Raw genomic sequence first — 22018 nt, forward strand, 5'->3', positions numbered from 1 at the left:
CTCAGTGGTGGGAAAGATGCTGGAGTCTATTATAAAGGATGAGATTACGGCACATCTGGATAGTAGTAACAGGATAGGACAGAGTCAGCATGGATTTATGAAGGAATTTATGGATTTATTTGACTAATCTTCTGGAGTTTTATGAGGATGTAACTTTGAAGATGGACGAGGGAGATTCAGTAGATGTAGTGTACCTGGACTTTCAGAAAGCTTTTGATAAAGTTCCACATAGGAGGTTAGTGAGTAAACTTAGGGCGCATGGTATTTGGGGCAAAGTACTAGATTGGACTGAAAATTGATTGGCTGACAGGAAACAAAGAGTAGTGATAAACGGCTCCATTTCGGAATGGCAGGCAGTGACCAGTGGGATCACAGGGATCAGTGCTGGAACCGCAGCTTTTTACAATATATATTAATGATATAGAAGATGGTATTAGCAATAACATTAGCAAATTTGCTGATGATACAAAGCTGGGTAGCAGGGTGAAATGTGATGAGGATGTTAGGAGATTACAGAGTGACCTGGATAAGTTAGGTGAGTGGGCAGATGCATGGCAGATGCAGTTTAATGTGGATAAATGTATGGTTATCCACTTTGGTGGCAAGAACAGGAAGGCAGATTACTACCTCAATGGAATTAATTTAGGTAAAGGGGCAGTACAGAGAGATCTGGGTGTTCTTGTACACCAGTCAATGAAAGTAAGCATGCAGGTACAGCAGGTAGTGAAGGAGGCTAATAGCATGCTGGCCTTCATAACAAGAGGAATTGAGTATAGAAGCAAAGAGGTGCTTCTGCAGCTGTACAGGGCCCTGGTGAGACCACACCTGGAGTACTGTGTGTAGTTCTGGTCTCCAAATTTGAGGAAAGACATTCTGGCTATTGAGGGAGTGCAGCGTAGGTTCACGAGGTCAATTCCTGGAATGGAGGGATTACCTTACACTGAAAGACTGAAGCGACTGGGCTTGAATACCCTTGAGTTTAGAAGACTGAGAGGGGATATGATTGAGACATATAAGATTATGCTGATTCCTCATTCCTGATGAAGGGCTTATGCCCGAAACGTTGAATTTCCTATTCCTTGGATGCTGCCTAACCTGCTGTGCTTTAACCAGCAACACATTTTCAGCTGTGATCTCCAGCATCTGCAGACCTCATTTTTTACACATATAAGATTATGAAAGGATCGGACACTCTGGCAGCAGGAAACATGTTTCCGCTGATGGGTGAGTGCTGAACCAGAGGACACAGCTTAAAAATATGGGGTAGACCATTTGGGACAAAGATGAGGAGAAACTTCTTCACCCAGAGAGTGGTGGCTGTGTGGAATGCTCTGCCCCAGAGGGCAGTGGAGGCCCAGTCTCTGGATTCATTTAAGAAAGAGTTGGAAAGAGCTCTCAAAGATAGTGGAATCAAGGGTTATGGAGATAAGGCAAGAACAGGATACTGATTAAGAATGATCAGCCATGATCATATTGAATGGTGGTGCAGGCTCGAAGGGCTGAATGGCCTACTCCTGCACCTATTGTCTATTTAACAAGGAGTATACAGGAGGCAGACAATGTGACAGATCGGAGTTTCAGGGAGGTGGTCACACCATAAATACACTCAGGTAGATGGCTGACTGCCAGGAAAGGTAGGCAGGTTTCTTTTTAAATTCATCTGTGGGACTTGGGAGTCACTGTCTGGCCAGTATTGATAGCTCATCCCTACTTGCCCTTGAGAAGGCGGTGGTGAGCTGCCTTCTTAAATCACTGCAGTTCACTTGTTGTGGATTGACCCACAATGCCCTTACGGAGGGAATTCCAGGATTTTGACCCAACAACTGGGAAGGAACAGTGACATATTTCAAAATCAGGGTGGTGTGTGGCTTGAAGGAGAATTTGCGGGGGGGGGGGGGGGTGTTTCCAAATACCCGCTGCCTTTGTCCTTCTAGATGGAAGTGGTCATGGGTTTGGAAGGTGCTGTCTAAGGTAGTGCAGGAGTGTCCTGTCCTATCCAATACCATTTTGGATACTGTTGACGTGGAATGTAGCAGCAGCAGCAGGTCTTTGGCAAAGCAGAGTGTGGCAAAGTCCAAACAAGCAATTGTGATAGGGGACTGGATAGTCAGAGGCACAGACAGGTGTTTTTGCAGCTGATACCTTGGCTTTAGGGTGGTGTGTTGCCTCCCTGAAGCCAGGTTGATGGCGGTCTCAGGGTGGTTGCAGAAAATTCTCAAAGGGGACCAGAAGCATGTCATTGCTCCCGATGCTCCCTCTATACTGGGGAGACAGGGTGCCTACTCGCAGAGCGCTTCAGAGAACATCTCTGGGACACCCGCATCAACCAACCCCAGTGCCCTGTGGCTGAACACTTCAACTCCCCCTCCCACTCCAACAAGGACATGCAGGTCCTGGGCCTCCTCCATCACCACTCCCTCACCACCTAACGCCAGGAGGAAGAACGCCTCATCTTCTGCCTTGGGACCCTCCAACCCCACGACATCAATGTGGATTTCACCAGTTTCCTAATTTCCCCTCACCCCATTTTATCCCAGGTCTAACCTTCCAGCTCAGCACCACCCTCATGACCTGTCCTACCTGCCCATCTTCCTTCCTATCTATCCACTCCACCCTCCCATCTGACCTATCACCATTAACCCCCACCTCCATCCATCTATCACATTCTCAGCTACCTTCCCCCCAGCACCCCCCCCCCCCCCTCCCATTTATCTCTCCACCCCATCGGCCCCCAGCCTCATTCCTTATGAAGGGTTTTTGCCCAAAATGTCGATTCTCCTGCTGCTCGGATGCTGCCTGACCTGCTGTGCTTTTCCAGCACCACACTCTCGATTCTGATCTCCAGAATCAGCAATCCTCACTTTCGCCTACTTTTTCCCTGGAGCATAGGATGCTGAGGGATGACCTTATAGAGGTTTATAAAATCATGAAGGGCATGGATAAGATGAATAGAAAACTTGTTTTTCCCAGGGTAGGGTAGTTCAAACCTAGAGGGCATAGGTTTAAGATGAAAGGGAAAAAATTTGGAAGGCACTTGGTAACTTTTTCACACAGAAAATGACGTGTATATGGAATGAATTGCCAGAGGAAATGGAATAAGGTAGGACTAATAAATTAAACTGCATTTATTTCAATGCAAGGGGCCTAACAGGGAAGGCAGATGAACTCAGGGCATGGTGAGGAACATGGGAATGGGATATCATAGCAATTACAGAAACATGGCTCAGGGATGGGCAGGACTGGCAGCTTAATGTTCCAGGGTACAAATGCTACAGGAAGGATAGAAAGGGAGGCAAGAGAGGAGGGGGAGTGGCATTTTTGATAAGAGATAGCATTACAACTGTGCTGAGGGAGGATATTCACGGAAATACATCCAGGGAAGTTATTTGGGTGGAATTGAGAAATAAGAAAGGGATGATCACATTATTAGGATTGTATTATAGACCCCCTAATAGTCAGAGGGAAATTGAGAAACAAACTTGCAAGATCTCAGCTATCTGTAAGAAAAATAGAGTGGTTATGGTAGGGGATTTTAACTTTCCAAACATCAACTGGGACCATAGTGTTAAAGGTTTAAATGGAGAAGAATTTGTTAAGTGTGTACAAGACAATTTTCTGATTCAGTATGTGGATGTACCTACCAGAGAAGGTGTAAAACCTGATGGGAAATAAGGCAGGGAAGGTGACTGAGGTGTCAGTGGGGAAGCACTTTGGGGCCAGCGACCATAATTCTATTTGTTTTAAAATAGTGTTGGAAAAGGATAGACCAGATCTAAAAGTTGAAGTTCTAAATTGGGGAAAGGCTGATTGGGGGCAGATGTCCGCAGGTAAAGGGACGGCTGGAAAATGGGAAGCCTTCAGAAATGAGATAACAAGAATCCAGAGAAAGTATATTCCTGTCAGAGTGAAAGTAAAACTTGGTAGGTATAGGGAATGCTGGATGACTAAAGAAATTAAGGGTTTGGTTTAGAAAATGAAGGAAGCATATGTCAGGTATAGACAGAAAAATTTTGAGTGAATCCTTAGAAGAGTATAAAGGAAGTAGGAGTAAACTTAAGAGGGAAATCAGAAGGGCAAAAAGGGGACATGAGATAGCTTTGGCAAATAGATTAAGGAGAATCCAAAGGGTTTTTACAAATACATTAAGGGCAAGAGGGTAACTAGGGAGAGAATAGGGCCCCAAAATGTGTTGCTGGTTAAAGCGCAGCAGGTCAGGCAGCATCCAAGGAACAGGAAATTCGACGTTTCGGGCATAAGCCCCTCATTCCTGATGAAGGGCTTATGCCCGAAACGTCGAATTTCCTGTTCCTTGGATGCTGCCTGACCTGCTGCGCTTTATCCAGCAATACATTTTCAGCTCTGATCTCCAGCATCTGCAGACCTCACTTTCTCCTCAGAGAATAGGACCCCTCAAAGATCAGCAAGGCAGTCTTTGTGTGGAGCCACAGAAAGTGGGGGAGATACTAAATGAGTATTTTGCATCAGTATTTACTGTGGAAAAGGATATGGAAGATATAGGCTGTAGGGAAATAGATGGTGACATCTTCAAAAATGTCCACAATACAGAGGAGGAAGTACTTGATGTCCTGAAACACATAAAAGTGGACAAATCCCCAGGACCTGATCAGGTGTACCCAAGACCTCTGTGGGAAGCTAGGAAAGTGATTGCTGAGATATTTGTATCATGGATAGTCACAGCTGAGCTGCCTGAAGACTGGAGGTTGGCTAACGTGGTGCCACTGTTTAAGAAGGGTGGTAAGGACAAGCCAGGGAACTGTAGACCAGTGAGCCTGACCTTGGTGGTGGGCAAGTTGTTGGAGGGAATCTTGAGGGACAGGATGTACATGTATTTGGAAAGGCAAGGACTGATTAGGGATAGTCAACATGGCTTTGTGCGTGGGAAATCATGTCTCACAAACTTGATTGAGGTTTTTGAAGAAGTAACAAAGAAGATTGATGAGAGCAGAGTGGTAGATGTGATTTATATGAAATTCAGGTAAAAACAAGGACTGTAGAAGCTGGAAACCAGATTCTAGATTAGAGTGGTGCTGGAAAAGCGCAGCAGTTCAGGCAGCATCCGAGGAGCAGGAAAATCAACGTTTCGGGCAAAAGCCCTTCATTCTCTATTCCTGATGAAGAGCTTTTGCCCAAAATGTCGATTTTCCTGGTCTTCGGATGCTGCCTGAACTGCTGCGCTTTTCCAGCACCACTCTAATCTAGAATTTATATGGACTGCAGTAAGGCGTTCAACAAGGACACTGATTAGCAAGGTTAGATCTCATGGAATACAGAGAGAACTAACCATTTGGATACAGAACTGGCTCAAAAGTAGAAGACAGAGGGTGGTGGTGGTGGAGGGTTGTTTTTCAGACTGGAGGCCTGTGACCAGTGGAGTGCCACAAGGATCGGTACTGGCTCCATTACTTTTTGTCATTTACATAAATGATTTGGATGTGAGCATAAGAGGTACAATTAGTAAGTTTGCAGATGACATCAAAATTGGAGGTTAGTGGACAGTGAAGCGGGTTACCTCAGATTACAACAGGATCTTGATCAGATGGGCCAATGGGCTGAGAAGTGGCAGATGGGGTTTAATTCAGATAAATGCGAGGTGCTGCATTTTGGAAGAGCAAATCTTAGCAGGACTTATACACTTAATGGTAAGGTCCTAGGGAGTGTTGCTGAACAAAGAGACCATGGAGTGCAGGTTCATAGCTCCTTGAAAGTGGAGTTGCAGGTAGGTAGGATAGTGACGAAGGCGTTTGGTATGCTTTCCTTTATTGGTCAGAATATTGAGTACAGGGGTTGGGAGGTCATGTTGCGGCTGTACTGGACATTGGTTAGGCCACTGTTGGAATATTGAAAGATGTTGTGAAACTTGAAAGGGTTCAGAAAGAATGTTGCTAGGTATGGAGGATTTGAGCTAAAGGGAGAGGCTGAACAGGCTGGGGCTGTTTTCCCTGGAGCGTCAGAGGCTGAGGGGTGACCTTATAGAGGTTTACAAAATTATGAGGGGCGTGGATAGGGTAAATAGGCAAAGTCTTTTCCCTGGAGTCGGGGAATCCAGAACTAGAGGGCATAGGTTTAGTGTGAGAGGGGAAAAATAAAGAAGAAACCTAAGGGGCAACTTTTTCACACAGAGGGTGGTACGGGCATGGAATGAGCTGCCAGAGAAGTTGTGGAGGCTGGTACAATTGCAACATTTAAGAGGCAGTTGGATGGGTATATGAATAGGAAGGGTTTGGAGGGATATGGGCCGGGTGCTGGCAGGTGGGACTAGATTGGGTTGGGATATCTGGTCGGCATGGACAGGTTGGACCGAAGGGTCTGTTTCCGTGCTGTACATCTCTATGACTCTATTAGTGAGCAGAATTACAATATTTAACAGATATTTGGACAGGTACATGGATAGGAAAGGTTTAGAGGGATATGGGCTAACCACGGACATTTGGGATTAATTCAGATTAGGAAACAGGTTCGATACGGATAAGTTGGGCTGAAGGGTCTGTTTCCATGCTGTATCACTCTATGACCCAGTAGAGGTGGTGTACAGTAGGGAGTGCCTCAACATTGACTCCGGACTCCATGAATTATCATGGCATCAGGTTAAACATGGACGATGAAATCTCCTGCTAAGTACTATGTATTGTCCTTCCTCGGCTGATGAGTTAGTAATCCTCTGTGTTGAAAAACACTTACAGGAAGCCCTGGGGGTGGCAAAGGCATTGAGTCTGGGTGAGAGATTCCACTTTCCACCAATAAGACTGGCTGGATAGCAGCACTACTGACTGACCTGGTCGGGTCCTAAAGGACATAGCTGCTAGACTGGGTCTGCAGCAGGTGGTGAGGGAACCAACAAAAGGGAAAAATGTACTTGACCTCGTCCTTACCAAAGTGCCATGTGCAGATGCATCTGTCCATGAATGTATCAGTAAAAGTGACCACCACACAGTCCTTGTGGAGATGAAGTCCCTGTTCACACTGAGAATATCCTCCACCGTGTTGTGTGGCACTATCACCGTGCTAAATAGGTCAGACTTTGAACATATCTAACAATTCAAAACTGGCCATCTATGAAAAGCTATGGGTCACCAAGAGCAGCAGAACTGTACTCCAGCACAATCTGTAACCTATAACCATCAAGCCAGGAGATAAAACCTGATTCAGTGGAGAGTGCAGGAGGACATGCCAGGAGCAGCACCAGTCATAATTAAAATTTAGATATCAACCTCGGTAACTGTTCCTTCAATAGGCTCCACATGTCTGCTGTGCCCTTTCTGTGAACAATTGCTCCCAGTCTGTACTTCCCAACTCCTTTCTAATAGCATCATAACTTCCTTTTCCTCAATTAATATCTTCCCTCGGTAACTGCTCCTTTCCCTCTCCAAGGCAATGGTAAATGTGAGACAGTTGTGGTCACTGTCCCCAAAGTGTTCTCCTACCGGGAGATCTGACCCCTGTCCTGGCTCATTGCCGAGCACCAAATCCAAAATGGCCTCTCCCCTCCTCAGCCTGTCTACATACTGAGTAAGGCAACCCTCCTGAACACACCTGACAAAAACAGCTCCATCCAAACCATCTGCACTAAGGAGGTTCCAGACGATATTGGGAAAGTTGAAATCACCCATAACAACAACCCTCTGATTAGCAATGCTACATCCCTCCTCTTTTCCATCCTTACTGTTCTTTTTAAACGTTCTAAACCCTGGAAAATCAAGCAACCAAACCTGCCCCTGTGAAACCCACATCTCTGTTATGGCCACAACATCATAGTCCCAAGGACTGATCCATGCTGTAAGTTCCTCACTCTTATTTCGGACACTCTTTGCGTTAAAGCAGACACACTTTAACCGATCCCATTGTTTCATCGCGTGAAAAACCTTCCTGATAGATTCACTACATCCCCAACTGACCCCCTCTCAGATATGTGGCTCTGATTCCCACCCCCCCTGCCAAACTAGTTTAAACTCTCTCGAACCACACGAGCAGATCTCCCACCCAGGACATTTGTGCCCCTCCAGTTCAGGTACAACCCATCCTTCATGTACAGGTCCCACCTTCCCCAGAAGGTATCCCAATGGTCTAGGTAGCTGAAGCCCTCCCTCCTGCACCAGCCTCACAGCCATGTGTTAAGCTGCACTTGCTGCCTGTTCCTCATCTCACTGTCTCGTGGCACCGGTAGTAAACCTGAGATCAATACTGTACTCGTCCTGCTCTTCAGCTTCCAACCTAACTCTCTGTAGTCACTTTTCAGATCCTCAATCCCTTTCCTGACTATGTCATTGGTGCCAATATGTACCACAATTTCTGACTACTCCCCCTCCCCCTTCAGAATCCTGTAAACTCGATCGGCGCCATCCCGGACCCTGGCACCAGGGAGGCAACATACTTTCTCGTTCCTGACCACAAAATCTCCTGTCAATCCGTCTAACTATTGAGTCCCCTGCCACTAGTGTTTTTCTATTCTCCCCCCATCCCTCTGAGCTACAGTGCCAGGCTTAGTGCCAGAGACCTGACAACTATGGCTTTCCCCCGGTAGGCCGTCCCCACCAGCGGTATCCAAAACGGTACACTTATTGCTGAGGGGAACAGCCACAGGGGATCCCTGCTCTGACCGTCGGTTCCCTTTCCTCCCCCTGACAGTAACCCAGCTGTCCTTATCCTGTGTCTGGGGAGTGACCACCTCCCTGTACATCCTCTCAATTCCCCCCTTAGCCTCCCGGATGATCCGAAGTTCATCAGCTCCAGCTCCAGTTCCCTAACTCGGTTTTCGAGGAGCTGGAGTTGGGTGCACTTCCTGCAGATGTAGTTGACAGAGAGATGTGAAGTGTCTCTCACCTGCCACATTCTGCAGGAGGAACATGTAACTGCCCTAACATCCATATCCCGTCACTCTGAAAGCCCGCACAGGATTAAACAAAGGGAAGAGAAGAAAAAAAAGAGAAACCTGACAACTTACCAAGTTAACAGACTCTTAGTCAGGTTAGAGGAGGTGGCTGGTCTCGGGTTTAGAGCTCACCCACTTAAACATTTCTCAGAATTACTTCACTCCTCCCTCATATCTCTCAGCAAATGGAGGCCCCAACGCCTGAGGTAAGTCTCACATTTACCATAGCCTTGGAGAGGGAAAGGAGCAGTTACTGAGGGAAGATATTTAATTGGGGAAAAGGAAATTATGACACTATCAGACAGGAGTTGGGAAGTACATACTGGGGAGCAATTGTTCCACAGAAAGGGCACAGCAGACATGTGGAGACTGTTTAAGGAGCAGTTGTTGCGAGGGATGCACAAATTTGTTCCTCTGAGACAGGTAAGAAGGGGTAAGATTAAGGAACCTTGGATGATGAGAACAGAGGAATGTCTCGTCAACAGGAAGAAGGCAGCTTACGTAAGGTGGAGGAAGCAAGGCTTGCTAGAAAGGAGCTCAGAATGGACTGAGGAAAGCCAGGAGGGGGCACGAAAAAGGTTTGGCCGGAAGGATTAGGGAGAACCCAAAGGCATTTTACTCATACGTGAGGAATAAGAGAATGATCAGGGAGAAGGTAGAGCCGATCAGGGATAGAGTAGGGAACTTGTGTGTGGAGTCTGAGCAGATAGGGGAAGCCCTAAATGAGTTTCTGCTTCGGTTTTCACCAAGGAAAGGGAACTTGTTGTAAATGAAAACTTTGAGGAGCTGGGATACAGTCTTGACCAGATCAAGATTGATGAAGTTGATGTGCGAGAGATTTTGGAAAACATTAAGACTGATAAGTCTCCAGAGCCAGACCAGATTTATCCTAGTTTGCTCCGGGAAGTGAGAAAGGAGGTTGCTAAGCCGCTGGCGAGGATATTTGCCTCCTCACTCTCCACGGGAGTCGTACCGGAGGATTGGAAGGAGGCGAATGTTGTTCCTCTTTTCAAGAAAGGGTAATAGGGAAATCCCTGGCAATTACAGACCAGTCAGTCTTACGTCTGTGGTCAGCAAAGTTTTGGAAAGGATTCTGAGGGATAGGATTTATGACTATTTGGCAAAGTATAGTGTGATTAAAGGCAGTCAGCATGGCTTTGTGAGGGGCAGGTCATACCTCACAAATCTTATTGAGTTCTTTGAGGATGTGACAAGACAGGTTGATGACAGTCGAGCAGTGGATGTGGTGTAAATGGATTTCAGCAAGGCATTTGATAGGGTTCCTCATGGTAGGCTCATTCATAAAGTCAGGAGGTATGGGATACAGGGAGATTTGGCTATCTGGATTCAGAATTGGCTGGCTGACAGAAGGCAGAGAGTGGTTGTAGATGGGAAGTATTCTGCCTGGAGGTCAGTGGTGAGTGGGGTCTCACAGGGTTCTGTTCTTGGGCCTCTGCTCTTTGTAGTTTTTATAAATGACTTGGATGAGGAGGTTGAGGGGTGGGTTAGTAAATTTGCAGATGACACTAAGGTTGGAGGCGTCATTGATAGTATCGAGGGCTACTGCAGGCTGCAGTGTGACATAGACAGGATGCAGAGCTGGGCTGAGAAATGGCAGATGGAGTTCAACCTGGATAAATGCAAAGTGATGCATTTTGGAAGGTCAAACTTGAATGCTGAATATAGGATTAAAGACAGGATCCTTGGCAGTGTGGAGGAACAGCAGGATCTGGGTGTGCAAGTACATAGATCCCTCAAAGTTGCCACCCCAGTGGATAGGGTTGTTAAGAAAGCGTGTGGTGTTTTGGCTTTCATTAACAGGGGGATCGAGTTTAAGAGCCGTGAGGTTTTGCTGCAGCTCTCCAAGTCCCTGGTGAAACCACACTTGGAATATTGTGTCCAGTTCTGGTCGCCCTACTATAGGAAAGATACAGAGGCTTTGGAGAGGGTGCAAAGAAGGTTTACCAGGATGCTGCCTGGACTGGAGGGCTTGCCTTATGAAGAAAGGTTAACTAAGTTTGGACCTTTCTCTCTGGAGAGAAGGAGGAAGAGAGGAGACCTGATTGAGGTGTACAAAATAATGAGAGGAATAGATAGAATCAATAGATTAGATTAGATTACTTACAGTGTGGAAACAGGCCCTTCGGCCTAACAAGTCCACACCGACCCGCCGAAGCGCAACCCACCCATACCCCTACATTTACCCCTTACCTAACGCTACGGGCAATTTAGCATGGCCAATTCACCTGACCCGCACATCTTTGGACTGTGGGAGGAAACTGGAGCACCCGGAGGAAACCCACGCAGACACGGGGAGAACGTGCAAACTCCACACAGTCACTCGCCTGAGTCGGGAATTGAACCCGGGTCTCAGGCGCTGTGAGGCAGCAGCCAGAGACTTTTCCCCAGGGCAGGATTGACTGGCATGAGGGGTCACAGTTTTAAGGTGTTAGGAGGAAGGTATAAAGGAGCCGTCAGAGGTACGTTCTTTATGCAGAGAGATGTGAATGCATGGAATACATTGCCAGCTGAAGTGGTGGAAGCAGAGTCATTGGGGACATTTAAGCGACTGCTGGACATGCAAATAGATAGCAGTGAGTTGAGGGGTGCGTAGGTTAAGTTACTATATTTGGCACAACATCGTGGGCCAAAGGGCCTGTTCTGTGCTGTACGTTTCTATGTTCTGCGTTCTAACCCGGTGAAGCTATAAAACAGGGTTGCTTGTATATCAAACAGCATAAGCATCAAGTGATAACTAGAGTTAAGCAATCCCACAAATAATGAATCATATCTGAACTCTGCAGTCCTGCCACATCCACTCATGAATGGTGATGGACAATTAAACAATTCACTGGAGGAGGAGGAGGCTCCATAAATATTAACATCCTCAATGATGAAAGAGCCCAGCATATCAGTGCAAAAGCTAAGTATCTGCAGCAATCTTCAGCTGGAAGTGACAAGTGGCTGATCCATCTCTCCCCCCACCAGAGGTCCCCATCATCACAGCTTCCAGTCTTCAGCTAATTCATGTAATGTCAAGGAATGGTAAGAAGCATCGGACTTTTTTTATTCATTGGCATCTTGGGGAGGCCAGAATTTCTTGGCCATCCCTAATTGCTTGGAGGGAAGTTAAGAATTAAGTTAAGAGCAGCAATAGTCCTGCTGGCTTGGAGTCCTGAACTTGCTTCCATCCTAGTAAAGCTGTTCCAGTACAGCTACAACACTGGCATCAACCTGACAATGTGCAAAATTGGGAAAATGTGAGGACGGCAGATGCTGGAGAGTCAGACTTGAAACGTGTGGTGCTGGAAAAGCAGGTCAGGCAGCATCCAAGGAGCAGAAGAATCAATGTTTTGGGTTTAATCCCTTCATCAGGAATGTCACAGATCTCTATATACAAAAAGCAGGACAATTGCAATCCAGCCATCAGGCTACTCTCAATTATCAGAGTTAATAATCACACAACACCAGGTTATAGTCCAACAGGTTTAATTGGAAGCACTAGCTTTCGCAGCACTGCTCCTTCATCAGGTGGTTGTGGAGGACACGATTGTAAGACACAGAATTTATAGCAAAAGTTTAGTGTGATGTAACTGAAATTATACATTGAACAAGACCTTGATTGTTTGTTAAGTCTCTTACCTGTTAGAGTGACCATATTAGTTTCACTTCCTCCATACGGAAATAGCAAAACCTTGTTTTTAAAAAAATTACATTTTCAAGTGTACTTTAACAATTGGTGTCACATTGGCCCAGATAATGTATTGGGTCTTAACACCTCTCTGTGCTGCTGTCTGTGCCATAATGTTTAGACTGATTCTAATCTAAAAAATCAATTGACAGAATCTTACATGGATTCATGCAAAGTTAATAATCACACAACACCGGGTTATAGTCCAACAGGTTTAATTGGAAGCACTAGTTTTCGGAGCGACGCATAAACATATGTACACATAAACATATATGTTTGTGGGGTGAATTTGTACTTGCAAAGTTACATTGTACTTTGCACAAAAACTGCATGAATCCAATAAGATTCTGTTAATTCATTTTTTAGATTAGAATCAGTCGGAACATTATGGCACAGATAGCAGCAGAGAGAGGTGCTAATACCCAATACATTATCTGGGCTGACACCAATTGTTAAAGGTCACTTGAGAATGTAACTTACATTTTAAAAGGTTTTGCAACTTTCATATGAAAGAACTGAAACTAACATGGTCATTCTAAACGATGAGAGACTTAACAAATAATCAAGGTCTTTTTCAATATATCATTTCAGTTACATCACACTGTAAACTTTTGCTATAAATTCTGTGTCTTACAATCTTATACTCCACAACCACCTGATGAAGGAGCAGCGCTGCGAAAGCTAGTGCTTCCAAATAAACCTGTTGGACTATAATCTGGTGTTGTGTGATTTTTAACTTTGTCCACCCCAAACCAGCACCAACAACTCCAAATCTCAAGTATCAGTAAAGTGATTAAAGATGTCATAAATAATGTTATCAAACAGCAGGTTACACAGCAATAACCTGCTCAGTGACACCCAGTCTGGGTTCTTTCACAACCTCATTACAGCCTTGGATCAAACATGGACAAAAGAGCTGAATTTCAGAGGACAGGTGAGAATGACAGCCCTTGATATCATACATAGTGGCTTACATCAAGGCTGTGTTGGACTGACTGTGGCATCAAGGAACCCGAGCAAAACAAAAATCAATGGCAATTAATGGGTTGGCATATAAAAAGTTGGTGTGGATGTTGGAGATCAGCCATCTTAGCTCCAGGACATCTCTGCAAGGGTTCCTCAGGGTAGTGACCTAGGCCCAACCGTTTTCAGCTTCATCGAACATAGAGTCATAGAGATGTACAGCATGGAAACAGACTCTTCGGTCCAACCCGTCCATACCGACCAGATATCCCAACCCAATCTAATCCAACCTGCCAGCACCCGGCCCATATCCCTCCAAACCCTTACTACTTAAATACCCATCCAAATTCCTCTTAAATGTTGTAAGTGTACCAGCCTCCACCACTTCCTCTGGCATCTCATTCCATACACGTACCACCCTCTGTGTGAAAAGGATGCCCTGTAAGTCTCTTTTATATCTTTCCCCTCTCACCCTAAACCTATGTCCTCTAGTTCTGGACTCCCCAACCCCAGGGAAAAGACTTTGCCTATTTACCCTAACCATGCCCCTCATAACTTTGTAAACCTCTATAAGTACACCCCTCAGCCTCCGACGCTCCAGGGAAAACAGCCCCAGTCTGTTCAGCCTTTCCTGTAGCTCAAATTCTCCAACCCTGGCAATATCCTTGTAAATCTTTTCTGAACCCTTTCAAGTTTCACAACATCTTTCCGATAGGAAGAAGACCAGAACTGCATGCAATATTCCAACAGTGGCCTAACCAATGTCCTGTACAGCCGCAACATGACCTCCCAACTCCTGTACTCAATACTCTGACCAATAAAGGAAAGCATACCAAACACCTTCTTCACTATCCTATCTACCTGCGACTCCACTTTCAAGGAGCTATGAACTTGCATACCAAGGTCTCTTTGTTCAGCAACACTCCCTAGGACCTTACCATTAAGTGTATAAATCGTGCTAAGATTTGCTTTCCCAAAATGTAGCACCTCGCATTTATCTGAATTAAACTCTATCTGCCACTTCTGTAATCTGAAGTAACCCTTTTCGCTGCCCACTACACCTCCAATTTTGGTGTCACCTGAAAATTGACTAACTGTACCTCTTAAGCTCGCATCCAAATCATTTATGCAAATGACAAAAAGTAGTGGAGCCAGCACCGATCCTTGTGGCACGCCACTGGTCACTGGCCTCCAGTCTGAAAAACAACCCTCCACCACCACCCTCTGTCTTCTACCTTTGAGCCAGTTCTGTATCCAAATGGCTAGTTCTCCCTGTATTCCGTGTGATCTAACCTTGCTAACCAGTCTCCCATGGGGAACCTTGTCGAACACCTTACTGAAGTCCATATACATCACATCTACTGCTCTGCCCTCATCAATCCTCTTTGTTACTTCCTCAAAATACTCAATCAAGTTTGTAAGACATGATTTCCCATGCACAAAGCCATGTTGACTATCCCTAATCAATCCTTGTCCTTCCAAATAGATGTACAGCCAGTCCCTCAGGATTCCCTTTAACAACTTGCCCACCACCGACGTGAACACCTGAGATACAGTCAATGGTGAGCAGGGTCCCTGGCTCTGTGCACAAAGTCTCTCTGTTGCTGTTTTTCAATGTTAGTTGCTGGTGAGCCCTGCAATGCCAGACTTTTTTTCCTGAATGTGCTGCAAGTATATGGGAGCTATGGCAGTAAATGGCAGACAGCAATGTCCTTGGATGCAGCTGGTGCTTGTTGATTGTGCCCTAAGTTGCTGTTTAAATGGTTTTCTTCAGAACGAGTAGCAAGCTGAATTCAGCCGCCAACCATTCCGAAATCTATGAAGAGTTTTCTTGATGTCTTGCTTGTTTGGTAATATAGGAAGCTGAATATTAATGAGGTCAGCTGGACTGTTAACAGGGTGTTTCATTAGCAAAAATCTTCCTTAAAAGGTTACTCATTGCTGCCTAGCGAGAAACTCACCACGCTTCTTGTGAAAAGCATAAAAGATGAAGCAAGATACTAACAATGTTCCTCAGACTGTTACAAGGTTATGTTTCCACACTCCTGCACGAACTGTTGAGTCAAGAACCTCCATATAAGAACATGACAGGAGCAGTGGGCCATTTTGCCCTTCCAGCCTGATCAGCTATTCCATAAGATCATGGCTGATCTGATACGACATTAATCCCAAATTATTCATTACTCTAAAATCTGACTGACATAGCCTTGTATAATTTCAATGACGTAGTGTCCGCTGCCCAGGAGGGGTCGACTTATGACCCTCAAAAACAAGCAATTTCTCCTAATCTCTGTCTTAAATGGGAGATGTCTCATTTTGAAACCATGTCCCTTAGGTCTAGAAACCACACGAGTACAAAATACTTTCAGGGAGAAGGATAGAAAGTGAAGGGGGAAAGGGGGGAGAAAGACAGAGGCTCCTGCTGTTAAATTGACTTCTTGAATGTTTTTATTGTGAGGTGATAAATGCTTATCAAGCAAGGTATTGAAATTACCAAGGGTAGGAGAGAATGCGTGCTTGAGGTTACAGTTAAATCAACCATGATCTTAATAAAATGAAGAAGAAAGCTCAAGGGGCTGATTGGCCTACTCCTTTTTTGCATGTTCATGTGAGCAGCAGCCTCGATGTAAATATGAATATTAAAAACAACTAACAAAGTGAACAATTCTTCAAAGAAATTTAAAAGATGAATGAATGAGATTCTTAGTTCTGATCCAGGCACTTTTTTTCCCCTCGACTTTCAACTGCTTTTAGTGATACCCATCCTCCCTTAATTAGCTATTCTTCTCTCCACCCCACTCCAGTTTTCAATTGGTTGCATTGGCATGCCTCCGCCTTCTTCAGCCTCAGTGATTGGTTGTTCTAAGACGGGCTATGAAGGGGACCAACACCAATAAAGGCAGAAGTGGAAGTATCCTAATGCAGTGTTCTTCCTGGTTAGACAATCCTGCTGTTCTCTGTGAGATAGTAAGTGGGGTTTGGCAATTAAGGAGTATGAGGAAGTAGAATTTGTGCTTTAACTAAGTTGGTTGGCATAAGTTCTGTTTCAACTTTAAATATTGTGATGTTTGTTGTGGCTTTAAAGACTTTAGTTTGTGTTGAATATAATGTTTTTGTAACCCTTTTCAAGTCAAAGGGCTGGTTCTGGCATGTTGGCTGATGTTATTTTGATGATTTTTATTAAAAATTAATCTAAAATGTATTATGATTTAGAAAATGTCTTTCCTCTAGCCTGCAGATTCTAAACCATGGCTGAAGATGAAATTGCAGCTCTGGTGGTCGACAATGGGTCTGGAATGTGTAAGGCTGGCTTTGCAGGCGATGATGCTCCCAGGGCTGTGTTCCCCTCCATCGTGGGACGCCCCCGTCACCAGGTGAGCTCTGATTTTAACAAAAAGATCTTTTGTTCCTCCTCTGGTGCTATGTGGGGAACTTGATCTCTCATGTAAACATAACAACATAGACTACAAAACTGGAGGCAATCTCCTTTTTTTTTAACTGCAGTATGTTGTAGTAGCAGTTTGTGTTTGATATTTCTAATGAACATCAAAGCAGACTGAAATCACTTGAAGACCTGAAACCTGAGCTGTTCCCTAGTTGTGTTGGACTGGGGTGGACAAAGTTTTAAAAATCTTGCAACACCAGGTTAGTCCAACAGGCTTATTTGGAAGCACTCTCTTTTAGAGTGCTACTCCTTCCACAGGTACTGTGGAGAACAAGATTGTAAAGCACAGAATTTATAGGAAAAGCTTACTGTGATGTAACAAATCATATATTGCAAAAGACCTGGATTGCTTAAGTCTCACCTCTTAAAATGAACATGTTGGTTTCAGTTATTTCTGAAGTAAATTACAGAACTTTTTTTTTAAATTACACTTTCAAGTGAACTTTAGCAGTGGGTGTAATGTCTGCTGAATAAAACATTGAAGGTAAGGTGCCCTGTGTGAGACTGTCATGCCACAGTGTGGGTCAGGTGAATTGGCCATGCTAAATTGCCCATAGTGTTAAGTAAATGTAGGGGAATGGGTGGGTTGTGCTTCGGCAGGTCAGTGCGGACTTGTTGAGCCGAAGGGCCTGTTTCCACACTGTAAGTAATCTAATCTTTAAAAACGAATTTACAGAATATTGCATCCATTCATGTAGTTTGAGCAAAATAAATGTAATTCTGCAGGTACAAATTCACCCTATGGGTGGGGTGTGTGTAAAGGGGTACAACTCAGTGGAAGTGAATGAGAGGGGGTGTATTTAGTGTCCCTAAATCTGGGTTTTTAAGATTAGAATCAGTTTGAACACTGGCACAGAGCCTCACACCTTAAATGCATTATCTGGGCTGACATGATGCCAATTTTTTAAAGTTAACTTTTCAAGTTGCTTTCTTTCACTGAAGCCAACATGTTCAATCTAAAAGCTGAGAGAATTGGCAAACAATCCAGATCTTTTTTCAATATAGAATTTCAGTTACATCACACTGTAAGACACTACTTATAGCAAAAGTTTACAATGTTATACTATCTAACTACCTGATGAAGAAGCAGTGCTCTAAAAGCTAGTGCTTCCAAGTAGACCTGCTGGACTAAAACCTGGTATTTTTGCTTTTTAGTCTAGCATATGCTGAGGGTAGAGGTGGAATGGGTCAGATTATGTGACCATTCCTTTCCTGATTCCTCAATCCTGCTGAAAAGAAAGGTTGGCTGTCTGTCCCTCCCATAGAATTCCTCTTCCTCTTTTGAAGCTCTGCATTTCCTGAATGTCCTGCTCTCTCTCTCTCTCTCTCTCTCTCTTCCCAGTGGAATCTGGAGGAGGCTGTTCAGCTGTTTGTCTGTCTGTAGCCTCCTCCACTTTACTGCCAGTGTTCTACAAGCCTCATTCAGCAACCAGTTTCGAAATTCCTAACTGATCTCCCTTTCTTGGGTGTGTACCCTGACTCTCTGGTATTGTGCAACATGTTTCCTGATGTAACTGCAAAGTTTTCAGATGTTACACGAGCCACTCTGGGGCATTTTTCCCTGAAAAGGAAACGACTTATCCAGACTCCAAATAGATCTGGTTGTCTTTTTTTTTTTGCCTTTCTTTCATTTTTGGTGTTGGATTCACCTGAGCTGAGATGTGCACATAGGTTTAAAGTGCAATGTTTGGGCTATGTTTAACTGAGATCCAGGTAGTGATGCTAAAGTCAACATTTGTTGCTCATTGATGAAGGTATTGCTCACTCGAATTTCTATGGTCTCTTGGGTGTATGGAGGCAGCCACAGTTGCTGTCTGGAAAGGGCTCCAGGGTTTGACTTGTGGCAGAACAGTGTTCCAAATCAGGATGGTGTGAATTGGAGTGATGTTTTCTGGCAGTGGTGTCATCTGCCTTTTCCTCCATGTGATAGTGGTCATGGTTCAGAAGGTGCTGCCAAGGGGACTTGACCCATTACTACAAGGCAACTTGTGGATGGTACACCCCATTATGACTGCATTAGTGTGAATGGTGAAAGTCCAAGCTTACAGACAGTTTACAAGAATACTAACTGGTGTCACCATGGAGAATGCACTATTTAAATATTTGATCACTAACTACAGAGTTTGCTTTAAATATAACTTCACTAAAGGAACTGTTCTGAAGAATGAAGCAGAATTGTTCAAACTGCTGTTTATAGGCTTGCCTGCCAAGACAGGGGCTGGATGCTAACAGAACACCCAATACAAGCAACTGAGCTGAAGAGTCTATTTAAATTGGGTTTTCTACAATTATTTAGCATTCTTGGATTATTCAGCAAATGCTATCCAACACTTATGGGACTACAATTGGATATTAGAATCTTCAGTGTAACCTAATTAAAGTCATACCTTATCTCCTGTAAACTACCTATTTGATACCAAACACTAGTGTGTGGATACATGGTTAATGTGCCCGCTATTAACCTAGCCCTGAAATTCACCTATCCATATCATTGTGTAATAGGCAATAAATGGTCTTGGTTTGACAGCAGCATAGTTGGTGAGTGTGACTTGCAATATTACTCCATAAGCTAACTTCACCTGTTTGTGAAATGAGCTTTTTTGCCTAATCCTGAAAATAGCCTCTTTCTCAGAATGAAGGAGGTAGCCTAGATCCTCTTCATGAGAGCCATTATCTTGCAGGATATCTTGTTCCTTATGCCAAAGTCTTTGTAATTCCTTTTATGGAAGGTAGGCTTCAATGGTTGGCCAGCACTTACTACCCTCTGAGTTGTCTAATTTAGACTAGACTAGATTAGTTAGTGTGGAAACAGGTCCTTCGGCCCAACAAGTCCACACCAACCCGCTGAAGCGCAACCTACCCAAACCCATTCCCCTACGTTTTACCTTCACCTAACACTACTGGCAATTTAGCATAGCCAATCCACCTGACCTGTACTTTTTTTTGGACTGTGGGAGGAAACCGGAGCACCTGGAGGAAACCCACCCAGACACTGGGAGATTGTGCAAACTCCACAGTCAGTCGCCTGAGGTGGGAATTGAACTCTGGTCTCTGGTGCTGTGAGGCAAAAGTGCTAATGACTGTGCCACCATGCTGCCCAGGTACACTCAATGATGGGGAGGTTATGCCAAATCTAGATCCATCTGAAGGGACCAGTGCAGCAGACAAACCACACTGACTCCTGTCTTTGAATGACACTGCAGCAGTATATTTCCATCTAGGGGTTACCTCTAATGGTACAGTTTTGACACCACCTTGCAACTACAGTAGTTTGAGGCAGTTCACCATTTTAAAGTGAAATCCAGGGGAAATGTTGACCCAGTGACTGTCCCAGCAGTGGCTTTTTAAAAAGACTACTTTGGTACGTCAACTGAAATAATCTGAATAGGAGTGTTTTTTTAAAAGATTAATCGGTGCTTGAGTTATTCTTATCTTTATTATCTTGTTCTAGGGGGTGATGGTTGGAATGGGTCAGAAAGACAGTTATGTTGGAGATGAAGCCCAGAGCAAGAGGGGCATTCTGACCCTGAAGTACCCAATTGAACATGGTATTGTGACCAACTGGGATGACATGGAGAAGATCTGGCATCACACCTTCTACAATGAATTGCGAGTGGCCCCAGAGGAGCATCCTGTTCTCCTCACGGAGGCACCCCTCAACCCCAAAGCCAACAGGGAGAAGATGACCCAGATCATGTTTGAGACCTTCAACACACCAGCCATGTACGTTGCCATCCAAGCCGTGCTGTCCTTGTACGCCTCCGGGCGTACGACTGGCATTGTGCTAGATTCTGGTGACGGTGTATCCCACACCGTGCCCATCTATGAAGGGTACGCCTTGCCTCATGCCATCCTGAGATTGGACTTGGCTGGCCGGGATCTCACTGATTACATGATGAAGATCCTGACCGAACGTGGGTATTCCTTCACGACCACAGCCGAGAGGGAGATTGTGCGTGACATCAAGGAGAAACTTGCTTACGTGGCCCTGGACTTTGAAGCTGAGATGCAGACAGCCAGCTCCTCCTCAGCCTTGGAGAAAAGTTACGAGCTGCCTGATGGTCAAGTCATCACCATCGGCAACGAGCGCTTCAGGTGCCCAGAAACCCTGTTGCAGCCCTCCTTCATTGGTATGGAGTGTGTTGGGATTCACGAGACCGCTTTTAACAGTATAATGAAATGTGATGTAGATATCAGGAAGGATCTGTATGCTAACATTGTCCTGTCTGGGGGAACCACCATGTTCCCAGGTATTGCTGATCGGATGCAGAAGGAAATCACAGCCTTGGCTCCGAGCACAATGAAGATTAAGATCATAGCTCCCCCCGAGAGGAAGTATTCAGTATGGATCGGAGGTTCCATCTTGGCTTCTCTCTCCACCTTCCAGCAAATGTGGATCAGTAAGCAGGAGTATGATGAGTCTGGGCCATCCATTGTCCATCGCAAGTGCTTCTAACTTTTTAGGGTTTTAGCTGTTGAAAGTGACCAAACCCTGGAGAATAATGTTTTGTTTCTCTCTGATCTGTCTTTGCTCAGGCTGATCTAATACATTCTGCCCTGATCCTCCCGCTTCCTCTTCCACTTCCTCTTTAGTCATGTGCAGTTTGAATATCTCCTTTTTTGGGCAATGGAGACCATAACCATTATGATCTGAAATAGGCTCTAATTGCCAGTGAAGAAGGTTTTTTTTTAAAAGCAGCATTACTGTCCTTTAATTCATGAACTGATGGGTAATGTCTGTGACACTGAAGGTTTACATAATGGTGAATGTTACTTATCATAATGTGAAAATAAATCACTTTGTCAACAATTTGTTTTCTGGATAATCATTTTTTTTTGAGAACAGGAAATATGAATTCAGTGAGTTTTGCGGTCAGTGTCCGGTTGAGAATTTGACTCCGTTTCAAATTTACAGTTCTCCTCACTGCAACAACTTTCATTTTAAGATAGCAGATGCAGTAATTTATATTAATAACTGCTAAAATGAATTTTAATGGGACTGATTAGAGGACAGTTGAAAATGTGTTGCTGG

The 22018-nt window shown here is 44.6% G+C and overlaps 1 protein-coding gene across 1 annotated transcript; it reads left to right on the forward strand.

Annotated features, from left to right (window-relative positions):
- Window positions 1-16428: 16428 nt before the first annotated feature.
- Window positions 16429-21796, forward strand: LOC132815131 (actin, non-muscle 6.2-like). Its single transcript, XM_060823929.1, has 3 exons — window positions 16429-16508; window positions 16773-16915; window positions 20438-21796. The coding sequence occupies exons 2-3, from the start codon at window positions 16790-16792 to the stop codon at window positions 21440-21442; spliced, it is 1131 nt and encodes a 376-aa protein (XP_060679912.1). The 5' UTR covers window positions 16429-16508; window positions 16773-16789; the 3' UTR covers window positions 21443-21796.
- Window positions 21797-22018: the final 222 nt, after the last annotated feature.

Source organism: Hemiscyllium ocellatum, chromosome 4 (genome assembly GCF_020745735.1).
Source record: "Hemiscyllium ocellatum isolate sHemOce1 chromosome 4, sHemOce1.pat.X.cur, whole genome shotgun sequence".
Lineage (NCBI taxonomy): Eukaryota > Metazoa > Chordata > Chondrichthyes > Orectolobiformes > Hemiscylliidae > Hemiscyllium > Hemiscyllium ocellatum.